We start from the raw sequence: 21,522 nt of genomic DNA, 5'->3' as shown, positions 1-21,522 counted from the left end.
CGGATTTTCGCCGCGAAGAGCGATTGCCTGCTAGCGCCATCTCTGGCTTAGGCCGCCCGTCATACGAACTAACGGCCGTAGCAGCAGTCTGCATTCAACACGTGCAAACCCGTAATTCAAACCGCCAGCTGTGAGCGTTATTCGGTGTGTTCTTCGTGAAAAAATATTAGTAAAGTATCTAAAACTCCTTGATAAGTGTTCATCAGTCATTCGTTATGACTAAGATAATGAAAGTGTTACGGAAAAGTTAGAAAAAGGGCCAGGGTTGGAAAAATTTGGCGGCTTATCAGCGGGAGTGGTTAAGGTAAATAGAATGGTGTCAAGTTTGCTTAAGTAGATTTGGTTGTTTTCATTTTCAGACCGACTAACTAACATGCACGTTTTATTCATTCAGAACACCGTATTTTCCTAACAATCTCTTCGAATTATTATTTACCGTCCCTTTCTCAATGTGTGTTTTGTCACCCTATTCTTCCGAAAATCATTTTCCATCTTTCGTACACTCACGATTACAAACTTACCGATGACTTTTACCGCACACTGATCTACCTAACTGACTATTTGATTGTGATATTTGACATCTACTTGCCAAGGTCAATGCGCAATACACTAATGAATTGAAAACCTGAAGTGCTATCGAAGACATTGTTGCAGCGTAAAGTTCTGCCTTTTGCCCGCAATAGTAGACTCCAGACGTGCTCGACAACTTCCGATTCGCGACCCTCGTTAAATAATTGAACCTAGAAATTCTGCGGTCAAATCAAAACACTCAACGACTGACGTTTCCACCCGTAAGAAAAAGAAAACGACAACCGACAGTACTAACGAGTAACTATACAGACGTTTTTACATGTTTCTATATCTTTCCTTTCATTTATAACTTTTTCACAATAATGTCACACACAGAAAACTATTCTTGATTCAAGGATATTTTATTTCTTGGATCAAGAGTATGCTATTTTTTTAATAAAAATATCACATATTCTTCAATGAAAAATACTCAGCACTTGATTCAAGAATATTTTATTTCTTGATTCAAGGATTGTTTTCTTTGTGTGTAGGCCATTTTTTATTTTTTGTATTACAAATCAACCCTCGCATGTATATCCTGCTTGTTAAATTTTTATTTTTCAGTTACAGCCCATTCGAAATTTTGCACGGATACAACGTGTTTTCACATTATGTTTTCAAGTTCAGAAATGAAAGAATTTCTGAATAATAACCTTTCATGATTAAAATTTAATCAACAAATCTCCAAGGTCAAGATAAATCTTCTTCAATAACCTTTCATATTCGTTTGCTCAATGTTTGCATGTGTGAGTCAAATAAACTCCAGTGGTATCTAAGTGCCGTGAATCGTTAAACAACCGAAATGCCATCGCAGTCGTTTTAGTGGCAGCCATGTGACGTTGTGAGTATGCGAATACGTGTGTCAGCTGTCAACGAAATATTTAATAATAATCTATTTCTTTAATTTAAATGTAATCTGCCTCTGCTATTCCACCCAAAACAATTTTGAATAAGAAATCATTCCGTCACAAAACATTTGAAAAGTATTCTGTAGTCTCCGAGAATTCATCCCGCGAAATTCACTTGTACGTGTGCACATGTGGTAGTGTCAGAAAAATGAAAGATATCAAGATGGTTGACTCTTAAGCTAAAGAGAAAATTTTTACTAGTAAGATCATACTAGTTGATTTCAGATGAAAAATTGATAAACTCTTGAGCCATTTTGCTAGCAGTACAATGTTAGACCAAAATTAGAAGTCAGAAAAACACGCGACAAGCGTTACATCCGTTTTCCGAATATAGTTTGCGTGAATTAAAATATGAGTTTGTAGATTCATCGGTGATCCTTCTAAGAGTTTATGATAAGTTATATAAATATTTACGAACCTGTAAGAGGTGATAATTGAAGACGTCTAATTTGTGTTGTTTATTTGAAGTGATTCTGGGATATCTTCCAACCAAGTCAACACAGTCGAATAAAGCACGTATTATGGCAAGAAGGAATTCCTTGCACCAAAGTATGGATACATGATCAGTAGATTTCCAAACACCAGGAACATGCGTTGTGAGGACGTTGAGATCAGCTGTCCGATCTACAATTTGATTGCTATTAACCAATACATCACGAGGTCCTCCTCCAACAGAAATAGTCAACACTTTTGACTTATTTGTAAGTGCTCCGGGGTTTTGTAAATTTTGGTAAATCGTTGCTATAGAAGTGTCGAAAATCAATGCTGCCTCGTGGGGTGTGGCTAACATAATTATTGTATTCACGTGGCTAACATTCATATTTGGATCAAGCAGCAATCCTTTGCCCACAATGCCACCCTAGAACAATATTTTGAAAAATTATAATATTGTGCATCGGAATAAGAAGCCAGTGACACTTTATAACGATGGGGAAAAAATTGGATGCTTCAAAAACACGTACCATCGAGTGTCCTATAATTATTACGCTGTCTGTCTTGCCTCCATAAAATCTTAGAATTTTCCGTATGCAATGAGACACAAATTCAATTTGTTCTTTCAAGACACCTGAAACAAAAACTTCGTAATTACATGAATATATTATATGATAGTATGGTACGATATGAAATGTTACATATTTCTGTAAATTCAAAATCACTTTCGAAAAACCGAATTATATAACGATGTTGACTAATATCTCAGGTAAGGTACAGTTACCATGTCGTACGAGCGAAATCGGCCGCTACAGCAGTTATTGTGTCACCCTTTATTGTAGTCATTTTGTAATCAGTATAACCGCGTTATGATCGTAAAAACGTCTGCAATCTAACAATCAATTTTGATTTATTCAATCATTTGTAATCATATCGTAGTCCTTCTGATTACAATAATCATGAAATCTATAAAACTTTGACCCTGATTATATGAAATTTAAAAATCGTGGCAGTAAGATGGTCTTATTGGTTATTCATCAGATGTTAAAGATAAAATCATTGATGATTACAGATGACTACCTATGATTGCCTTTTTTTGAATCGCAGTAGTCATGTAATTTTTCTCTAGACATACATATTTATCATGGCTACGAACATTGAATGAATGTAGTCATGCATATTCAAATTTTTACATTCAAAACAAGAAATCTTTTGTAATTATAAAAATATGTATGTAGTCTCTGTACTCTACAATCACTGTGTCACTTTTTTCTGAGCAGCCAAACCCTCGGACGTACATGAATAACAATTAGAGGTAAATTAGAGGTTCTGCAAAGACGCGGGATGAGGTAAGGGTCTAGTTGCATAAGCATGTCAAAAAAGCCCCCGAAGATTTTCAACGGGGAATGGGGGCAAAAAATTTGTCATCCAAAGGAACACATTTCGACCAAAATTGAACCCTCTAACCTTCCTATTTATTGCTGACTGTCAAATATTGCGTTTTCGCGTTTTTCCTTTTTTTTCTTCGACCTCATTGAAGCTGTCGTACTAAAAAAAATCACAAACACGAAACTGGTCAGAATACGTGAAAAAACGTATTTTTCAACCAATCTTGGCGTCAATATCGAGAAAAAAAAATGAAGAAGTTTTCTTTTCCTGTTTTCACTATCAAAAAATAGATTTGCATCCATCATTATTTTTTAGAAAGAGTATGTGCTCAAAATACAAAACTTCAAATTTTTTCAGATTTTTCACTTTGGTGCGCCATTGTAAAAAAAAATAAAAAACCGCGTTTTTAAATATTTTTCCGGGATTTTTCAGCATCTGGGTATTCGATGGTCGATTTATTTCCCTTCCGAGTACGCTTCTACAAATACACGTACAGACACATTGTTCCAAAACGAAACTCGAGATTTCACCCTGAGCTAGCTAGCTAGCTAGCCTTTAATGTGACCCAATATCAAATCAGCAGGAACGGTAAATGATTTTCTTTAGTATTTATATTTATGTATCACATTTATACTGGAGGTCACTCAAATTCCCGTTCTAGTATTAATGTTACGTGGCAGGTTGGAAATAAATAGTCCTATATATGTTAACGTTACGCGGTATCCTTTTGGGTGCGAAAATCAGCCGAAAACTCTCGGTTTTCGTGATAGAGCCTATTCACCTCTTCGAGTATCACCGGTGCTCGAATGGTAGTTTTTTTTGTTTTGTTTTCGCACTCTCTCAAGTACAGACGTCGTGAACTCTCGTGTGGATCACGTTACTTTTGTAAGCGGGAATCTACGACTCACGGTTAAAAGAATCTTGTTCAACGGCTTTCACTCCGGAACGACTACAACATTTGCAATTCGGTAGTTTCAGTAATTTCCACATCCATAAACCTGTACCAGAAAATAAAGAGCTTCATTTTCGCAAGAATTTCTCCTCGAGTGTGCTGCCATTTCCTCGCATTATCCGAACCCGCTTCGCCACGAGTTTTTCGTGTAACACCGATTCAACCACGGTATTTAATTCAACTGTGTCCGCAAGCGAATGCGTGCACAATGACAGAATTGAGATTCTAAATTTACATCGGGAATCTCCATGAGATTCTCATTTCCAAATGTATCGGCCAATCGGTACATTTTTGAAGCATTTTTTTTTTTTTGGTCTGTTGTGTATTTGTAGGAGCGTGCCTGGCAGTGAAATAAATCAACCATAGAATACCCAGATACTGAACAACCCCGGAAAACTAGTAAAAAATGTGGTTTTTATTTTTTTTTGACAATGGCGCACCAATGCGAAAAATCTGGGAAAATTAGAGGTTTTGTACTTTGAGCACATACTCTTTCTAAAAAATAATGATGGGTGTAAGTTTAATTTATCATAGTGAAAACAGGAAAAGAAAACTTATTAATTTTTTTCTACTCGGAATTAACGCGAAGATGGGTTAAAAAAATACTTTGTTTACGTATTCTGACCAGTTTCGCGTTTGTGATTTTTTTTAGCACGATAGCTCCCATGAGGTCGAAGAAAAAAAGGAAAAACGCCTAAATGCAATACTTGACAGTCTGCAATAAATAGGAAGATTAGAAGGTTCAAATTTGGCTGAAATGTGTTCCTTTGGATGACATATCTTTTGCCCCTATTCCCAGCTGAAAATCTTCGGGGGCATTTTTGACATGCTTATTCGGCTAGACCCTTTGTTAGTAAAGTTACTGTAACGATACACGTTCAGAAGAAATCGTTACTTTACAACTTCAGGATTGAAATTTAGTATACTATAATAAACAAAACAAGTTCATATTTTGAAAGTTGAATTCCTCGAAGATCATTCTAGAATTGCACAATAATGAATTTTTTCCTGATGTTTCGTTATGTTAACATCACTAACTTCAGCCTCGTTCAATCACTACTTTGAAGAAAATAGTACTTATTAATGCTCGTTTAGGCTCGCATTCAATGTATTTCTAAAAATGATTATACTCCAGAATGTTCAAGGCCAATTTTTAGATGAAGTTCGGCTATTTTTTTTTTCTTTCTCTTTTTAACCTTTCCTGACACTCAGAGCCATCTAAAATTACGGTGATAACGCGATGGAACTGAGATGTATCATACTTATTACTATAATATAACTTTTTATTAGTTCTTAAAAAGTTTTCGTTCTTCTTACGTTTTATAAGTTTTTATTCGGTACTCATTTAAACTTCTTTTCATTATTATTGCCTGACTACGTTGGTACGATAATTTGACTATTTCGAGGGTTGTTTCATTATCCACTCAATATTAACGTTTCTACATCGATCTTACATGTTCTTGTCGTCCCCTTCTTTAATCCGTCGCTTGTGGCAGGGAATTGTGTTTTTATCACCTGTGCGGCTTAATTTTATATGTTGTGACGTGGTATTTCATAGCCCGTCACATGGTTTAAATATCGCACTTCCCTGTTTACAGAATATCGCTAAAAACAACGAAAACACGTCTGAGGCCAATACTCCAAAAAGAACCACTAGTTAGATTTAAGTGAAATTTCCTTATTAAGATAATTCTATTATATTTTCTAATTTTGTAACGCCCTACGAGAACCAACTACGAAACCTCCGCTTCGAGATACCTAGACACTGCCTGACAGGGGTCACGTACCAGCTCAACAGCCGGCCACCACCAACGACGGACTACCGAATATCGCTGAAGCAACTCCAGATGGATGCCTACCTGGTTTGCGAAAACGGTCGTGCGTGATGCACAAACAGGACCTCCAACTACGTAGACTTATCGGCCAAGAGCCGAACCATGAACTAGTGCTACTATCGCTCGGATGCATCGCCGACGGCGTACAGGGCTGTACATCGACAACACAAAGAAACCTCCCGTCGACGATTCTTATCAGCCCGGAGCTGAACCGACCACGATACCTACTCAACCGTTGTCTATGAAGCAAGGACGGTTGTATCTTCAAGAACCGTCTTATCGAAGGGCTATGGCGTGGGTCACGTTCGACTATGTGGACCACGTTGACCTGGTGGATGCAGTGTGGAGATCCGGTATGAGGACCATCACCACCAGATCGTTCCGGTATGAGGGCTCCGATGAACGAGTGCCGTGATGCAGCGCCAACGAGATAGTCATAACTGAGAGTACCAGAAAAGCAAGAAGTATAGCATAATCGGTCTCAAGTCCAAAACATCGGTAACACAATCTTCTCGCGCACCTCAATAGCGCAACACATGAGGGGTACGACTTCCCCTCTCGCCAACGATACAGCACAGCTGATGGAAACCCCTCCGACCACCGCGCGACGTGTCCATACCTCAATACCTGTCAGCAAAGGAGACGAAAACAAGCGACGAGGGATTATCGCCGCCCTACCTGTAGACCCGACCTACGCGACCTGTTAGTCCAATTAAAATAACGGAAATTTGAGGAAGAATCATGTGACAGCAGCACGACGAAAACCGCCAGGATCACCGCTCGTCTCGACACCTACATTCAGTTTTCTAAACAGACAGACGTGTTCTCGCCATTAAAGTTTTCCATTATCGATTATCGCACCTTCTAGTATTCTGTACCAGTTTCTATCTTCTTTCCCCGTAAGTGAGGTTCCTTTTCTATTTTGTGAAGCCACGAAATTACTTGCAATATATCGTTTCTCTCTTTCTCTCTCGCAGTTGCTCTGCGTGAGCCGCTTAGGCTCGTATCTTACTTTTTTCTATTTTTTATCGCAAGTAACTTCGCGACTGGTTGGCTCTTACTTACGCAGTTGGTAGTGACTATTGCTTTATTTAATTATCACTCTCTTCTAGAATACTCTGAATATCTAATATCGCTGTATAGCAGCACTGTAACATTGTTTTACTTATACCGAATTGAAAGAAAAGACAATTGACCGCTTGATACCGCTTAGCTTATTTTGAGATGTAATTATTTCTTAGTCTTTGGAACCACCGGTATCTGCTAATTTATCAATTCTCACATCAGCTACTGAGCATTACTATTTCTTTTAATTTTTTCAGTTAACTAATAACTGTTTCTTTACCGATTCTCTCCTGAGTAATTAATCTTAGTAAGTGTACCGCGCGAGCGATCTTATATCGCTGCGCGGCATCATTCGTTGTTCTTTTGACTTTGGAGTATTGCGCCGTATAGAATAACAACTTTTTCATTATTTTCTTCGCTAATACCGCTGATCGTAGTTGTCCGTAGTCTCTCTGATTTGCAGTACGCTGTGCATTAATCCTCTTGAATATTACTTTTTTTAATCACGAAATTATCTTTTGCTGTTCTGAATATTATCACTCATCGCCTCACACTTGCCGCAAACTAGAGACTACGTACTATCTGTTAGTTTCTATAACAATAATTCTCTATCTGATTACTTAGCTAGTTATATCAACAGACCTCATTCCGCTGTAATTCAAATAATAATTTACCTGACATTTTTCTTTGAATCTACCCCGTAATCAATACAGTCCCTGCACGTGTTATATTTCTGGTAACTCTGGTAATTTGATAACTATTACCATTTTTGTACTTCGCATGTTTCTTATAATTCTCGCCGTTTTCATAATTTCTCACCCCTCGGGTACCTATTTGCCGTCTCGATTCTCATATTTTACGGCTTGCGTTATTAATGCTTAATTTAAGTACCGTAGATGGTGGATTATATATTTCTTTGTTCTGCTCAATTATTGTAAAACCGTATTAATTATTACCTAGGATAATAGTATCGCGAGCCTACACACACCTCTCGCTTATTCTAAAAACGTTCTGTTTATTTGTTAAGTCTCTCGCTCAACTTTTCCCTGGCTGTGAACTAACTTTCTCACATGACTTAATTGTATCTAAATCTCTTTAGTTGTTCGCTTGTTATTAATATTTCTCGGTTCATGGTCAATATACTTGTTACTATTTCTGCTTCGCCTGTTTCTTATTTTATCTATTGGATCCAACCCCTCCCCCCACCATTATCTTGTCTATACTGAGTAAGCTGTGCAAAACCGTCGTAGAATCTGATCTTGTCTTTAGCTATATCTTCTCTTCTATTATCTATCTATTATCTATTTTCTGACGCACCTGCGTCTGGCGCCCAATAATTATATCTTTCTCTCTAATTATCTCTCAATAACTAATTATGCAGGTCAGTAACTGCGCCGTAGGGTAACCGTCTTTAGCCCTCGCAATTATCATCAAGATAAGTTTAAATAAAAGTTGGTTACAATGTATTAACTTCATTTTGGTTGTTTTTACTATGTTATTCTTGTTTTCGTAAGCTTACGTAAAGTTTAGTTGTACATCGTAATGAGTAGTTCTTTCGTTAGAGCCTATGTTATTTCATTTTAGACTTAAAGGGAGAGTTCGGTGAAAAAAAAAGGTCCCGTATCTTTGAATCACTTTCATTGAAATTTGGAGCATTCTGATCCATAATTCAACTCAATAGGTCAAGTAATTCCAAAGTTATGTACTTTTTTTTTAGATTTCTTCGAAACATCCCTTGCGCATTAGATTTCATCGTAGAAGATTGAAATTTGTTGTGGATACATTTAATGCCATGGACTAAAAATTGTTACAGGAAATTTTTGATTAGAGATTTCTTATTCATTGAAACTATTACTTCAACAGTTTGAATTTTTTTTTTTTTTTTTGTTACAATTATTGGTATATTATAGGCTGAGAAATGAGTTATATTCACCAGAGCTAAAATTCCCTGCAAACGATTTCATGATAATATGCCTAAGAATATATCTGCCAAAGGGCAAAATAATTGGATGAAACCTAATGCGCAAGGAATATTTTGAATACCTGAAAACATAGTTCTGAGATAAAAGCGATTGAATGAATTCAGTTTCATGAACTTCTAAGCAGCAAATATGTAGTATACACACAATGAGTTATTTACTGTAGAGATAAGATACTTTGACTTAGTTGACTTCAACATTGATTTGGACCATAAAAAATTGGGTCAAAAGAAAAAAAAATTCGTTATTCAGCAATTTTTTTTTATTCCATTTATTTGAATCGAGTTCAAAATTCATCTCAGAATGTAAGTAATAATATTGATAAATCATGTGTCGCTCGTCAGTGCCTATTGTTGTTTTATTGATCTTCAATTTCATTCTTCGGTGAAGTTTGTATCCAATCAGCTTCTGCGTGTCTATTCTGAAGTCAACTCTCTTCTTAGTCCGCTTCTTCCGCCAGAATCATTCAATTTTCAATGAACTCACTCTGGGACATAAAGGCAAAGAAAAGTCCAATTATTTTACTCTGGAATGATTATTAGGGCTAGACAAATATTTCAATAATATATTGAGTAAATGACAACGATCAACTAATATTTATCTAGCCTCCACTTGAGTATACTATACAATAATATAAGTGAATACAGGAGCTGACTGCTTGCAAATTAGTCCTGTGAAGAAACCGTTAAAATTCTTCGACACCATACGTTGTCCCTTTTGCTTCTGTTTCAGCCTTCTCCGCAGCGGTTTTTTCAATTTTCTCTGTTCGTCTTGGCTTACTTGCACTCCGTCGTTGCTTTTCATTCAGCCTTACGCTTTCGTCTGGCATGTTGTTGCTGGCTCGCCTTTTTGCATTATCTGTCACCTCATTAGGCGTCACTAACCGTCTTTTTCTTTTGAGCATGGAGCGCTCCCATATTGAATTTAGCAACTACGGTGGCTACTGTAGTTTTTACTGCACTCTGATTTGTGACCATCCTGTCACACTGTAAAATCAGTCGGAGTAGCATTTAGTTGGGCTGCGATAACGATACACACCTGGTAGTACTTTGAGAGTACTTGGTAATCGATCGCCATCCAGTAAGGATGTCGATGACTATTCCTACTCCGTATAACGATGTAAGGCCGAGTTTGTGTCACGTACCGGTGTAAAACACTGCGACGTCAAGTACTACCCCACTCTCCATTGAACGATATATTAATTCATGCGCTCTTCTAACAGTTTGTTCAGCTTTCTCGAAAACTCTTGCTTTTAACTTCTCAGTCTCCGCAGTCAAGTGGTTCACATGACTTTTGAAGCTACTGACACTCACGCCTTTCATATCGATTATATTGCAGCATTTTTCCATACTTAAGTGCCCTAGTCCAACACTGATCGTTCCATCAAATACTCGCCTGTTTATTTCAAAGGGTGGCGTTGTCGAAGTGTCATTGGTTTGGGGACTCATGTAATTTTCAGCGATTTCATGACCGCAGCTGTAGCATTTGACGACGAGCGAGTGCTGATTCGATTCATTTTGAGAGGCAGATCTGTTCAAAATTCAAGTCGGAGTAGTTTAAGCCACAAGAAAAATTTGTCACAGTTCGTTAAATCTATCGTCCGAAAAATAGCTTTGTAAACACGGGGGAACAATAGCTTGGTTGGTAGGGAACAACTGCTGAACCATAGAAATTTTCATACCTAGGTGGTTAGAGTATATGTCAAAATAACTGGTACGAGAGTTATCTGCAATCTTACCGACCGATCACGACGCACAGGCAGCCCATTAACTTCGCGCTCTTTTGTTTCAATAAATAATAAAAATTGGTACTCAAATGTTTATTGAATCGCTGATCACAAATCCAGAGTTGAATTCTGAAAAATTTCAAAAGCGGACCCATTATGACAGTCAAAAGATCAAAAATTTTTTTATCGGGCCAAAAAAGTTTTAAAAAAATATTTCAGTGATGGCAAATTTTTACCAGGTCGGATACGGTTCAAAGAACTTTTTCCGTAAAAAACCGAAAGTCCGGTCATTTTTGACGAACATTTCACCTAAGTCGCCCCTTAAGTTTATTAGTAAAGCAGTATTTCACAGATGTTTTTACCTTTCTCTGCTACCTATCCATGTATTTATTCATTTCTCAAATGCCACCTTATCCTTTCTTCTAATATTTATTCGTATATGGTTCCCTAATTTAGCTGCCATGTACTTTACTTGCTAGTGTCATTTGGCAGTGTGAGTCTTCTTGATTATTACTTTTTTATTTGTGATTGATTTAGTATTGCGTTCGTGAATTTTCCTGCGTGTATATTCCTTGTTGTGGTCTGCGTGTGCTTTGATCAAGACGTTTTTTATAAATTTTTGTAGAATGTCTAGTGTATTTATTTTTTTTTTTTTTAGTGAAGCTTCTGTCAGGTAGTCTCCTGGCTGTTTTACAGCAATTCTTACATAGAGAGTAGGGGGACTTGATGCTGCAAATCGGGTTATCCTTGCACGTGGTGAAAGTGAAGATTCTCGACCTAACGTGTTTTTTGATTTTCAATCCAATGGGCCTTGGTTGCTGACATATCGCCAATCGAAATTTTTGGATTTTCGGACGAGTTTTGCAGACAATTAATTTTTCTTTTCTCTTCAAAACTCAACTACCGAGAACTGTCCCCAAGATTCAAGTGAAGAGCTCCGCTAATCGGAGCTTAACATGCTCCGAACATAGGCGCTATCAGTCGCGAAAAATTCTCCCGATCTAATTGGTTTTCGTCTCACGAAATTCTTGTAGCCTAACTTATCGCTATCGTTGACTTCCGCTGTCGCGGAACGCTGATTGGCTGTCTGCTTCTCCGGTGTTCCATCGTTCGGCAGTGGCGTAACGGCTTCGCGAGGTGGCATGATATCAGCGTGGTGAGGGGGTGCTCCGGCTCGCCGGACGCCAACGGGAGTCTCGTCCGCCTTGGTGTTCCTCGCGGCAGAGCTCTACGTTGGCGCTCTCTCCGTAACCTCGTGTGAGGTCCTCCTCTCGTTGCGATCCTCCGCGACTGTCGTCTTATGATACTGTTGAATTTGCCGCCGATCTTGTGTATGATGTCGCATATACTCGAAACAAAAAAAAAATAAACAAAAATACTAAAAAGTCGTATTCGCCAGCCCGTAAAGTGTCCCCTCTCAGACTATCGAATGCGCGACTATCGTCCTGGCGCTCTTTTACGAAACTAATCGCGATTGTGATCGCGAAATCCCTAATTTTAGGTTCCGCCTAGGGTTCGGGGAGCCGTTTAGGACGCGCATAAAAAATGCCACGTTACAGAGTATAAATTCGTGTAATGAACTGATATTTTTTCTCAATAAAAATGCAGTTGAGGCGAATTCGAATTGTTGAAATGCTATAACATTACATTTCATTTAAAAAAAGGGTATGCTTGGAACATATTCACCAATTTACCATTTTATCGCAATAAGCATTATAGTCAGACAAAATCAATCAGCAATTCAGAGCAAGGACTAACTACATATCGTAGAATAAGGTACGATGTTTTTCACATTAATTTGAATTATTCACTTTCTGTTTAAACGACAAATTCAGCAAGTTGTTTAACGCTTTTTTCTTAGCTGAGGTAATACAATCTCTAAAAACTTTGGGCAAAATGGGGATTGTGATCACGGTTATGTGGTCATCTAGAAAAGTTTGGCAAATTCACAAAAACACTATCAACACAATCCTACTAGATGCTCATTAGTTTTGAGATTACGTACTATACAACTGGACCAAATTTTTGTATCTTTTTCAAGAAATGTCCAAATCTCTTTTACCGATTACATAAACTAAATCACAAAACGATGCTAAAGGTACCCGCCGATTCACAGAAAGTTCGCACACGCAGTGATACTCATAAAAATCTACTAGAATCAATGACGTTTCAAGATTTCTGATTACTCATCCGCTGAATCAAATAGTTTGATCATTAAAAATAACGTCTATAATAAATACCTGTGAATCGGCGGTTCGCTATCAGCGCTATGAGCTCGCTTCGGCCTAAGGATTAGAATCCCCGTCACCTCCCAAAAGTTGAAAGAGATTTCATTTCTTAGCAGCAACAAAAAAAAAAAAATACATATACATAGAACATGATTTAGTAAGTTTTTCGGTAAAACTCGACGGTGCGACATGCCCCATTGTCTGCGTTAGCAATCGTGGGCTCTGCATCTTATCCTAGCCGAGCCCGTGGTAGGGTGATCAATGATGAAGAGACATGAGCTCTAACAAGGAAAAGGTGTGCGATTCTGGGGTGCTACTTATTCGATCCAATATATCTAAATTTGAAACTGGTAAAAGCAAATTAGTTTACTTGAGACACCTATTTTTATTTTCTTTGCAGCATTGCCACACCTAGAGAAATTTTTACTTACGGTTACTACACAGTCTATAACTATTTTCATTTTCGACAACTATCGAAAAATATAGTTCTAAGTACAAAATAAAAATTATATTTGTAGCTGTAACCAAAAAATATAGTGTCTGTTACTTTTTTTGATTACGATCGTTCTTAGTATATTTTTTTGTAACAATAGCGATAATTTGGTATTCGTACAATAATAAATTGATATTGAAATATCGTCTAGCTGAAAACACGTAATACCGACGATGATATTTACAATAAATAGTCTTTTTTGGCATAGGCATAAACAAGTTACTTTTAACACCTGTTTTGGATCTGTCAAGCGTCACTTTATGCCGCTAGCCTCAGAACTGCCTTAAAAAGTATTTTTATAGCAGTTCTGAGGTGAGCGGTATAAAGTGTGGTGAAAAGACTTTTTATGGCACTTCGGGTTTTTGTTGCGCGATTCGAGGTTGGAATCTCAACTGGTGTCAAAGTAACGTTTCATACCTGTGCCGGTAAAAATACTGTATGCGGCGCGCCTGTAACGTATTTTTAGCTCAAATAATGATTTCAGTACACGCTTTCGACTCGCCTTTAGCCTGTGCTGAAATTATTATCCTTATCCTGAAAGCACTTTCTTCACGGGCATGCCACATAAAGTACTATTATGTCTAGCCTGCACTGAAAGTATGCCTTTTAATGCATCTAAATCGGGTGCGAAGTCCCATTTTCTTAGCTGGAAACAAATAAGCCGGTGGAAATATCGTAAGCGGGTGAAAAAACGAAGTTTACAACCGTTTCCCCGAATGCTTCATGCAAAATCAAGTAGAAACCGCGTAATAAAGAATGATCACGCACTTGAATGCAAATTTTCGATGCATGTCATGGTCAATAAGAATCGTGTGCGCCGTGTCCGGAAGAGGCGATTGACACTGATCATGCGAGTTTCAGCTGAGCCTCGGCGACTCTGCACACCTTGGCTCCCTGAAAATCGCTCTTAATCATTGATAGTAAACTAGACTATTTAAATCGTGCATTTCTCTCAAAACCAATATATTTCATCTTCACTGATTCCCTGCATTGAGAGTAGTATACGACGTGTACAAACGCCAAGGTATTCAAATGAATACCTTTGCTAGGTATAGAGTTAGATTCCGATAGCCATTCATCGAAATTTACAAAACCTACCCTTCAACAGCTCTATTTCATGAGTAATGAACGTCAGTAAATTAGAATCCGTCCTTTAAGCAAATTAGGGTCTTCTGGTAAAACAGATAATAGGTGAATTGGAATCAGTGAGTTAAATGATAAAATTCAGAATTGTTCATGTTACAACATTCCAAGATAGAGGTTATTGGGCCAAACACAAATAATGTCACACCAGTTGTGAAGGTGTCAGCCCCCTCCATGAGAGATGTCTGTAAGAGAACAGTCGAGTTAATGAGGTGCGCGCATCGCTTTTTACATTATCTGCCGCACCAAGATCTCAGCTAATATTATACGTCAGGGTAGTACATAAGAAAATCGGGCATGGACCAAACAAAGCATGTTCACTTCAAATTAAATCTATTATAATCACAGAAATCCTGAAAATATTGTAACGTTCTTGGACGTTACGGAAATAAATATGGATTCGTGAGTTTGATTATCAGGCCACAATCAAAGGCGTAAATAAAATGTTGAGAAAAAGCTTTAATTGCAGGATACGTGTTTCTGGTTTTAAGTCTGAAACAAGACTGTTTTTACAATAATGTTGGTTGACGCAGCAACCTTATTCTTTTTAAAGACATAAGAGGTTTATAAACGTCTTTTATCTATAATGACTACTAGATCATTAAAAGGGGGCAAAACGGGTGATTTCACCCTTTGTAACAATATTATTTCACAAAATCATATAAAACAACAGGTTATGGGCCCAGGAAGTATCTGTGAGAAAAAGTTTAAAAGTCAAGAGTCCAAAAGAGTAAAAAAATTGTTCAAACAATTCAAGATAAAATGGATTAAGAACAAATCAGGAGAGGGAAGCTGATGAAGGCAGCAGATTGAAATCTGGGATATTGTTACGGGAACTACGTGAAAACCAACTGAAATAGCAACGGAGGTCACGACGAAAGTAAGGGAATAATGAGTTAAGAAAGTAAAGAATTAGACGAGGCTTGACGGCAAAGGGCAAAAGATGCTTGTCTTAAATGTGGGTGAGCAAACTGGTAATTGTAGTTTGCCGCGCTCCCTCTTCTAGTGCTGACGCCACTCAGTGGCTCAAGTGCACTTGGGAACAATGAATCTGAGATGGCTAATTTTTTACACTAGACAGTTATGTTGGCAATACCGAGAAATCTCCAGCGCCATAGTCGGCCGAGCATGAAATAAAATCAACATCAATAAACATAACATAACTCATGACCGTCGAATATAAATAAAATACCGCGGGGATGATGACTTGTTAGATCGACACCACTGAACTTTGAATCCAACCTTAGAATACGTGTTAATCTAACAAGTAATCTCAGCGGTTTTTCTAAGGTTAGATTCGACTGTCATGGATTATGTTACGTTTATTGAGATTGAGTTTGTTTCGCGCTCGGCCGACTATCGCGCTGTAGGTTTCCCTGTGTTGCCAACATAACTGTCTAGTGTAAAAAATTGGCCGTCTCAGATTCATCGTCCCCAAGTGTACATTCAGATCACTTCGACAGCATTCAGCGACAGCGACGCCGCTGACCACACTTAGCAGTAGTAGCCTGTAGCGAGTCAAAAACAGCGCGTACATTGTAATCGCGCGAATAAAATCTTCTATACATTGTAACATGGGATTTTTGGTGCCGGTTACAAAGAGCTCCTTGAACCCTGGGCGCAACCAAACTCGAGGGTTTCACGATAGCAGAGTGGTTAGAAAAGAACGCCAGAACTGGAGTCACGCATCCGAGCTTCTGAGAGGGGACACTGTATCGAATAGCGATTAAGATATTGCAGGCTTTTGTTTTTTTATTTACTTTTCGAGTGCAACGGTACCAGGCAAGAGGTCAACTACGAATTCGAGGATATTGCGGAGTGGCAGAATCGCGATGACCTCAAGGGAAGGATGTCGAGGTTGCGGAGGGGAAGCCAACGAAGATCTCTGGATGGCGGGAATCCAAGGCAGACGCGATTCACACTCGCGGCCGGCATGCTGCAGCGTCTCCCCCTTCATCCCGCCAACAATTGACCGTCGAATTTGCGACGGACTGAGTAGCGACGAGGAAGCATCACCCCGCTCACCCCTGGGCCATCATATAGCTGCGTGGAGGACGACATCGCGATCTAGCCTTAAGTTCTGCGGCGCGTTGCGACGACAGGTGCGCGCTGAATTGCACAATCTACGAAATCGATGACGGATCGATTGTTGCGTATTCTTGCGGGTATGACGTCACATAGGGAGTAGCGTACCGAGACCGATCTTGCGGCGGGTCGTCGAATTCAAAGATCACTCTAGTTCTGAGGGTAGAGCTATACAGTAGGTCGAGAGAAGTCGCGAAGGTCAATTTGAGTTTTCTCTTTTGGCTCTTTCTTTTTCTTGTGGAGTGTGGCGACGATGTCGACAACTACACACGAGGGTGTTGGAAGCTTTGTGCAGTGGACCGGTAAGCGCTGTTAATATTCTCGCGAAAGAATTTCAAAAGTGATTAAATAACGGCTTGTCGAGGACCGGATAGCCATCTGGGATTTGCGTTATCGAAAGTACTCGAAATTCTCTGGCCGATACTTTTGCTTGGTAGCTTGAGTTGCGCATTACTTAGTTGAGTGCATTCTGGATAATTGAGAAAGTCGAGTAGAGCCACGGTATTGAGAAGCTTTTCTCGCGTTTTTGAGATTGCGTACAGTCAGAATTCCGCTGTATCAGGTCGAGCCACGTTATTCGGTTCAAGTGTCGCCTCTCGTGTAGCTCGCGAATTGTCGAAAGAGGAATTTACGAATTCGCGAATCGAGTTTGGAAGATCTTGAGAAAGTTGAGTTCGGATGCGTTGCGATAGACCTCACGAAGGTAGAATTAATAAATTATGATTACAGATAATAATTAGAGTTGCGATTAGCGCGTCAAGCCATCGTTTGTCTTTACAATGTTACCCCTTAGCGCATTATCAAATGTTGTGATTAGCGCTATAATATGTATAGTCAAGGACGATCGCGGTTAGCGCGTTGAATAATGTTTTGTTTAGTTATTGCCCTTGGGGTTTATTATTATAGTTTGGCGCTTAGCGCGATATTTAGTAGAGGACGATCGCGGTTAGCGCGTCGAGCCCGACTTTGTTTTTAGTTTTCGTTCTATTGTTTATTACTAAGGATGCGACTAGCGCAAGTGGGCTCAAGTTTTTTTATATAGTTCATTTTTTTATTAGTTCTGTTTGTTTGATTTTGGACCGCGAAAAGCGAATTTAGAATTATTCTTTTTTTATGTTTTTGTATCATCGCTGTCGTAAAATATATTGTTTTATTTTAATTTTTTTAAATAGCGTATTGTTGTCCGGTATCTCTCTCGCTATTCTCAAAAATTCCCCCTTCCCTCTCCGCGGTACTGAGCTACCGAGTTAATTCCCGAGGTCTAGCGCATTAACGATTTCGAGGCGTGTTAATCACGCCAGGCGCCCAACAGAATCTCGCGATATCTTTTGTAAGATCCAGTTTTTCAGCTTACATCGCTGTACACGGTAGGTTCTCAGTCATTTTTTCGACTGACCGAGGTACAGGAAAAATCCACGTCACGACATATACCTTGTAACGGGTACGGTTTATCTTGAGGCGAGAGCCTATGTGATAAACCCGTTATTGTGTGTTCTTTGTCGATTTTTAATGAAAGAATATATTTATAAGGAACCCCTTCTGATGGGTAAAAAGCAGAATCAGCTTATCAGACCCAAAAACTCTGAACAGTCGAACTTTGCGGACTTAGGTATCTCCAAAGCCACCTTGATGCGTGAACAGGCACCTTCGCCCGTGGCTCCCTTCAATAAGACAAGGGCTTGTTGGCCGTCGCTTCAAGCTAGAGAAAAGTGACAGAGGCGTATGTCACCTAGTCGGAAATACGAGTTTTCCAGTACTCCCTTCTAATTGCGAACTCGGAGTAAACAGAGTCGCCTCCCTATTTTCTGTTGTGGGTTACTGACCCTAAACACCGCCAATCCTCCAGACCAGGGATTAACTTGGCTGGCTGTTGGTTTACTTCCCCCCCTTTTTCAAGGCGAAACTTGATGTTAAAGAAATATGTTTGACAACGAGACAGACGAGTGCATGTTTAGACTGTAAATATGCTTTAATAGCGATAACTCAAATGCATTTGATATCGGCCGTAGTTGGCGATCTGGTTTATAAAGTTAACCGTAGTGAACAAAAATGAAAATAAAAATAAAGAAATGATAACATTCAGAATTTATCGGTTCTGCTCCTAATAATGGTCCCTACAGCTCAAATGTTTCTAAGTACGCGGCTCTAATCTATCTTTGCTGATTCTCTTTAGAGGTTCCGTGCTATCGTGGACTCTCAATTTATAATATTTTTCTAATTACGAACTGAGCTCTTTGCTTGAAGTTCCTTTCTAATATTTTGAAGCTAAGTTCGAGAATGTTCCCTAGATGAGTAACATTTCGTCTAAATATGACGCAGCTCAGCGCTTTGCCGGTCAACTGGTAACCGCTCTTCGTGGTCCTCCAATTTATACTCTCCCGGAGCTGTTGCCAGATTATCCTGACGTCCTTCCTCTATTTGTGTGTCCCGTTATGGGTCATCGTCCTGGTATGCGTTGGTCAACGTCCGTCGTCTTTGTTTATTATTTTGGATTTATGTAGGTCACTGTCAGTGTCGATGGTGGTCAGATCAGCTGTCCGTTATAGTTGTTGTCGTGATTTGTGTATGTCACGGGCATTGTTGATGTTATGCGTTCTTGAACAGCTGTCCGTTACAACCTACACACATATATTAAAGTTGGAAGGCGAAAATTTCAGATATTCGGATGTTCGAATATCCAGAAATTGTATTTTGACGTTTCCGAAAACTTTTTCACGCTTGACGTCATCAATCGATAATCGTCGATGATGAAAATCGGTTAGCCGATTTCCTCAGTTCTGAAATAAACGCGCAGTAGAGAGAACGTACGAAAATCGCACTCCGCAGACTACGAGCACCAGGCCTTCTGTCTCCTGGATCCTGCATTCTAGTTTCTCTACGTGATGAATTGCGACTTCCAGGATTACCACTCCGTATTTCCAGCTGTCCAGGTCCTTTACCTGGTGAAACTCGACTTGTTGAACTAGTGTTCTGTAGATCCTGCGCTCTAGGTCTTTTACCTGGTGGATCTCGACTTACAGGACTAGCGCTCTGTAGTTCCGGCCCTCCAGGTCTCTTACCTGGTAAGTCTTAATCTTGTATAGATACAGCAGTTCCATGAAGAATCAAAAGATACGTAGATGATATAATAACGTGTGTGCATAAAGGTAACATCCAGCAATTAGTAAATGCATTTAACCAATATTTTTTTTTTATTTTTTTTATTTTTTTAGCTTTATTGCATTAAACAATTACAGGTTTGTTTTTAGCAAGGGGGTAACAAAGTGTAAAATTTACAAATAAAAACAATATTTAAAGTTAAATTAGCGTTGTAGAACAATATATAAAATCGTGTCTTGATTAAAATTTCAGATAATTATAAATATAAGTATGAGTACAAAAATATAAGTAGTCATTCAGTCAAACAATTACATTTAAATAATTTAAACAAGTTAGAGATGCAGAGCCCAGGCTCTAAGATTTAGTGACTTGGTGACGTAGTTGACAATTGCATAGAGAGTTTTTGCGTCAGATGATGAGAATAATGCTGGTATTTGTTCACTGCTGCACAGTGAATTTTGCAGATATTGATTCCTGAAGCCCACGTAGTAGGGGCAGGTGATCAGTAAGTGCTCGACTGTATCTGGCTCTTTTAGATTACATAATTGACATGCAGAGTTCCGAGCAAATTTTGTCATAAGGTTATCTGTGATTAAAAAGCAGTTATGTTTGTTTGAAAGCCTCAATTGGGCTATCAGTCGCTTGCTGCTGAGCGGAATCTTCATTAGGAGATATCTGACTGGGACCCGAGGTTCTGCATGAGGCAGGGAGAATTCGAGTGACTTGGAGTTTCTTGCTGCGCTTAAGTCGTTGCTATGAAGGATACTTTGATACCGATTCAGAGTGGACTCCATCTCAGATTCCCAGAGGTTGGGATCGATCGAATCAATTAGATCTGACGCGTCACATTCCATTAAGAAAGCTCTTATCTGTGTGGCCCAGTTATACGGTGAGGCGGTCGTAGTGTTTTTAGCCAGGTTGAGGAGGCGCAGGAGGCAGATTTTGTGCAAGCAGTTGTCATCCGCCCTGAGAGTTTTGATCAACCATCTCCATATACTAGTCATGGCCTTCAGAGCCATAGGATCGAGTCCGAACTCCAAACGTACTGCCCAGTCTGGGGTGTTCCTGGGTAGTTTGAACAGTTTCTTGAAAAAGAAAGTTTGAGCAACTTCCAGGGAGTTTCTATACCAGAGACCCCAGGCTGGGATAGCGTATAAAAATACCGTCGAGACCATACTGTCAAATATCTTGTTGTACGCGTTCCAAGAGTCGCACTTTGCTTTAGCCAGTAAGGCCAAGGACGCTCCTGAAGCACTTTTTGCTTTATTAGTAGTAGACTGTAGTGCTGCCAGACCTCTGGTAGAGGTGGACACCTCGACACCTAGGTAGGTATAACTATTGACCAAGTCCAGGCAAGTTTGTTTGTAGGTCCTATACCGAGTAGGGCATTCTCGTATTCTACCAGCTGCTTTGAACACGAGAATTTTTGTTTTTGACTTGTTGACTGTTAGCTGGTTCAGGTCACAGTACTCTTCGAGGGCACGCAGCTTGCGTAGAAGATCCATATGCGAATGGGCGAAGATTACGGTGTCGTCAGCGTACAGCAGCAAAAGAATGTCGACTACTCCATTGATGTCCAAGCCATAAAGACCTTTGGATCGGAAAAACTGCTCAAAAT

General features: G+C 39.2%; 1 protein-coding gene across 3 annotated transcripts in view; it reads right to left on the bottom strand.

The window, feature by feature from the left end:
* The window catches only part of PGAP1 (GPI inositol-deacylase), a 282,452-nt gene that overhangs the window by 141,181 nt on the left and 119,749 nt on the right, over positions 1–21,522 (bottom strand). For all 3 annotated transcript variants that reach the window (XM_046615044.2, XM_046615045.2, XM_069134201.1), the window contains 2 exons: positions 2,441–2,544; positions 1,897–2,337 (listed from right to left, as the gene is read on the bottom strand). In XM_046615044.2, the coding sequence (XP_046471000.1) occupies positions 1,897–2,337; positions 2,441–2,544 (545 nt within the window). The remainder of the gene's footprint in view (positions 1–1,896; positions 2,338–2,440; positions 2,545–21,522) is intronic.

Source organism: Neodiprion pinetum, chromosome 3 (genome assembly GCF_021155775.2).
Source record: "Neodiprion pinetum isolate iyNeoPine1 chromosome 3, iyNeoPine1.2, whole genome shotgun sequence".
NCBI classification, from domain to species: Eukaryota; Metazoa; Arthropoda; class Insecta; order Hymenoptera; family Diprionidae; genus Neodiprion; species Neodiprion pinetum.
This window is presented reverse-complemented; position numbering and strand designations above follow the sequence as displayed.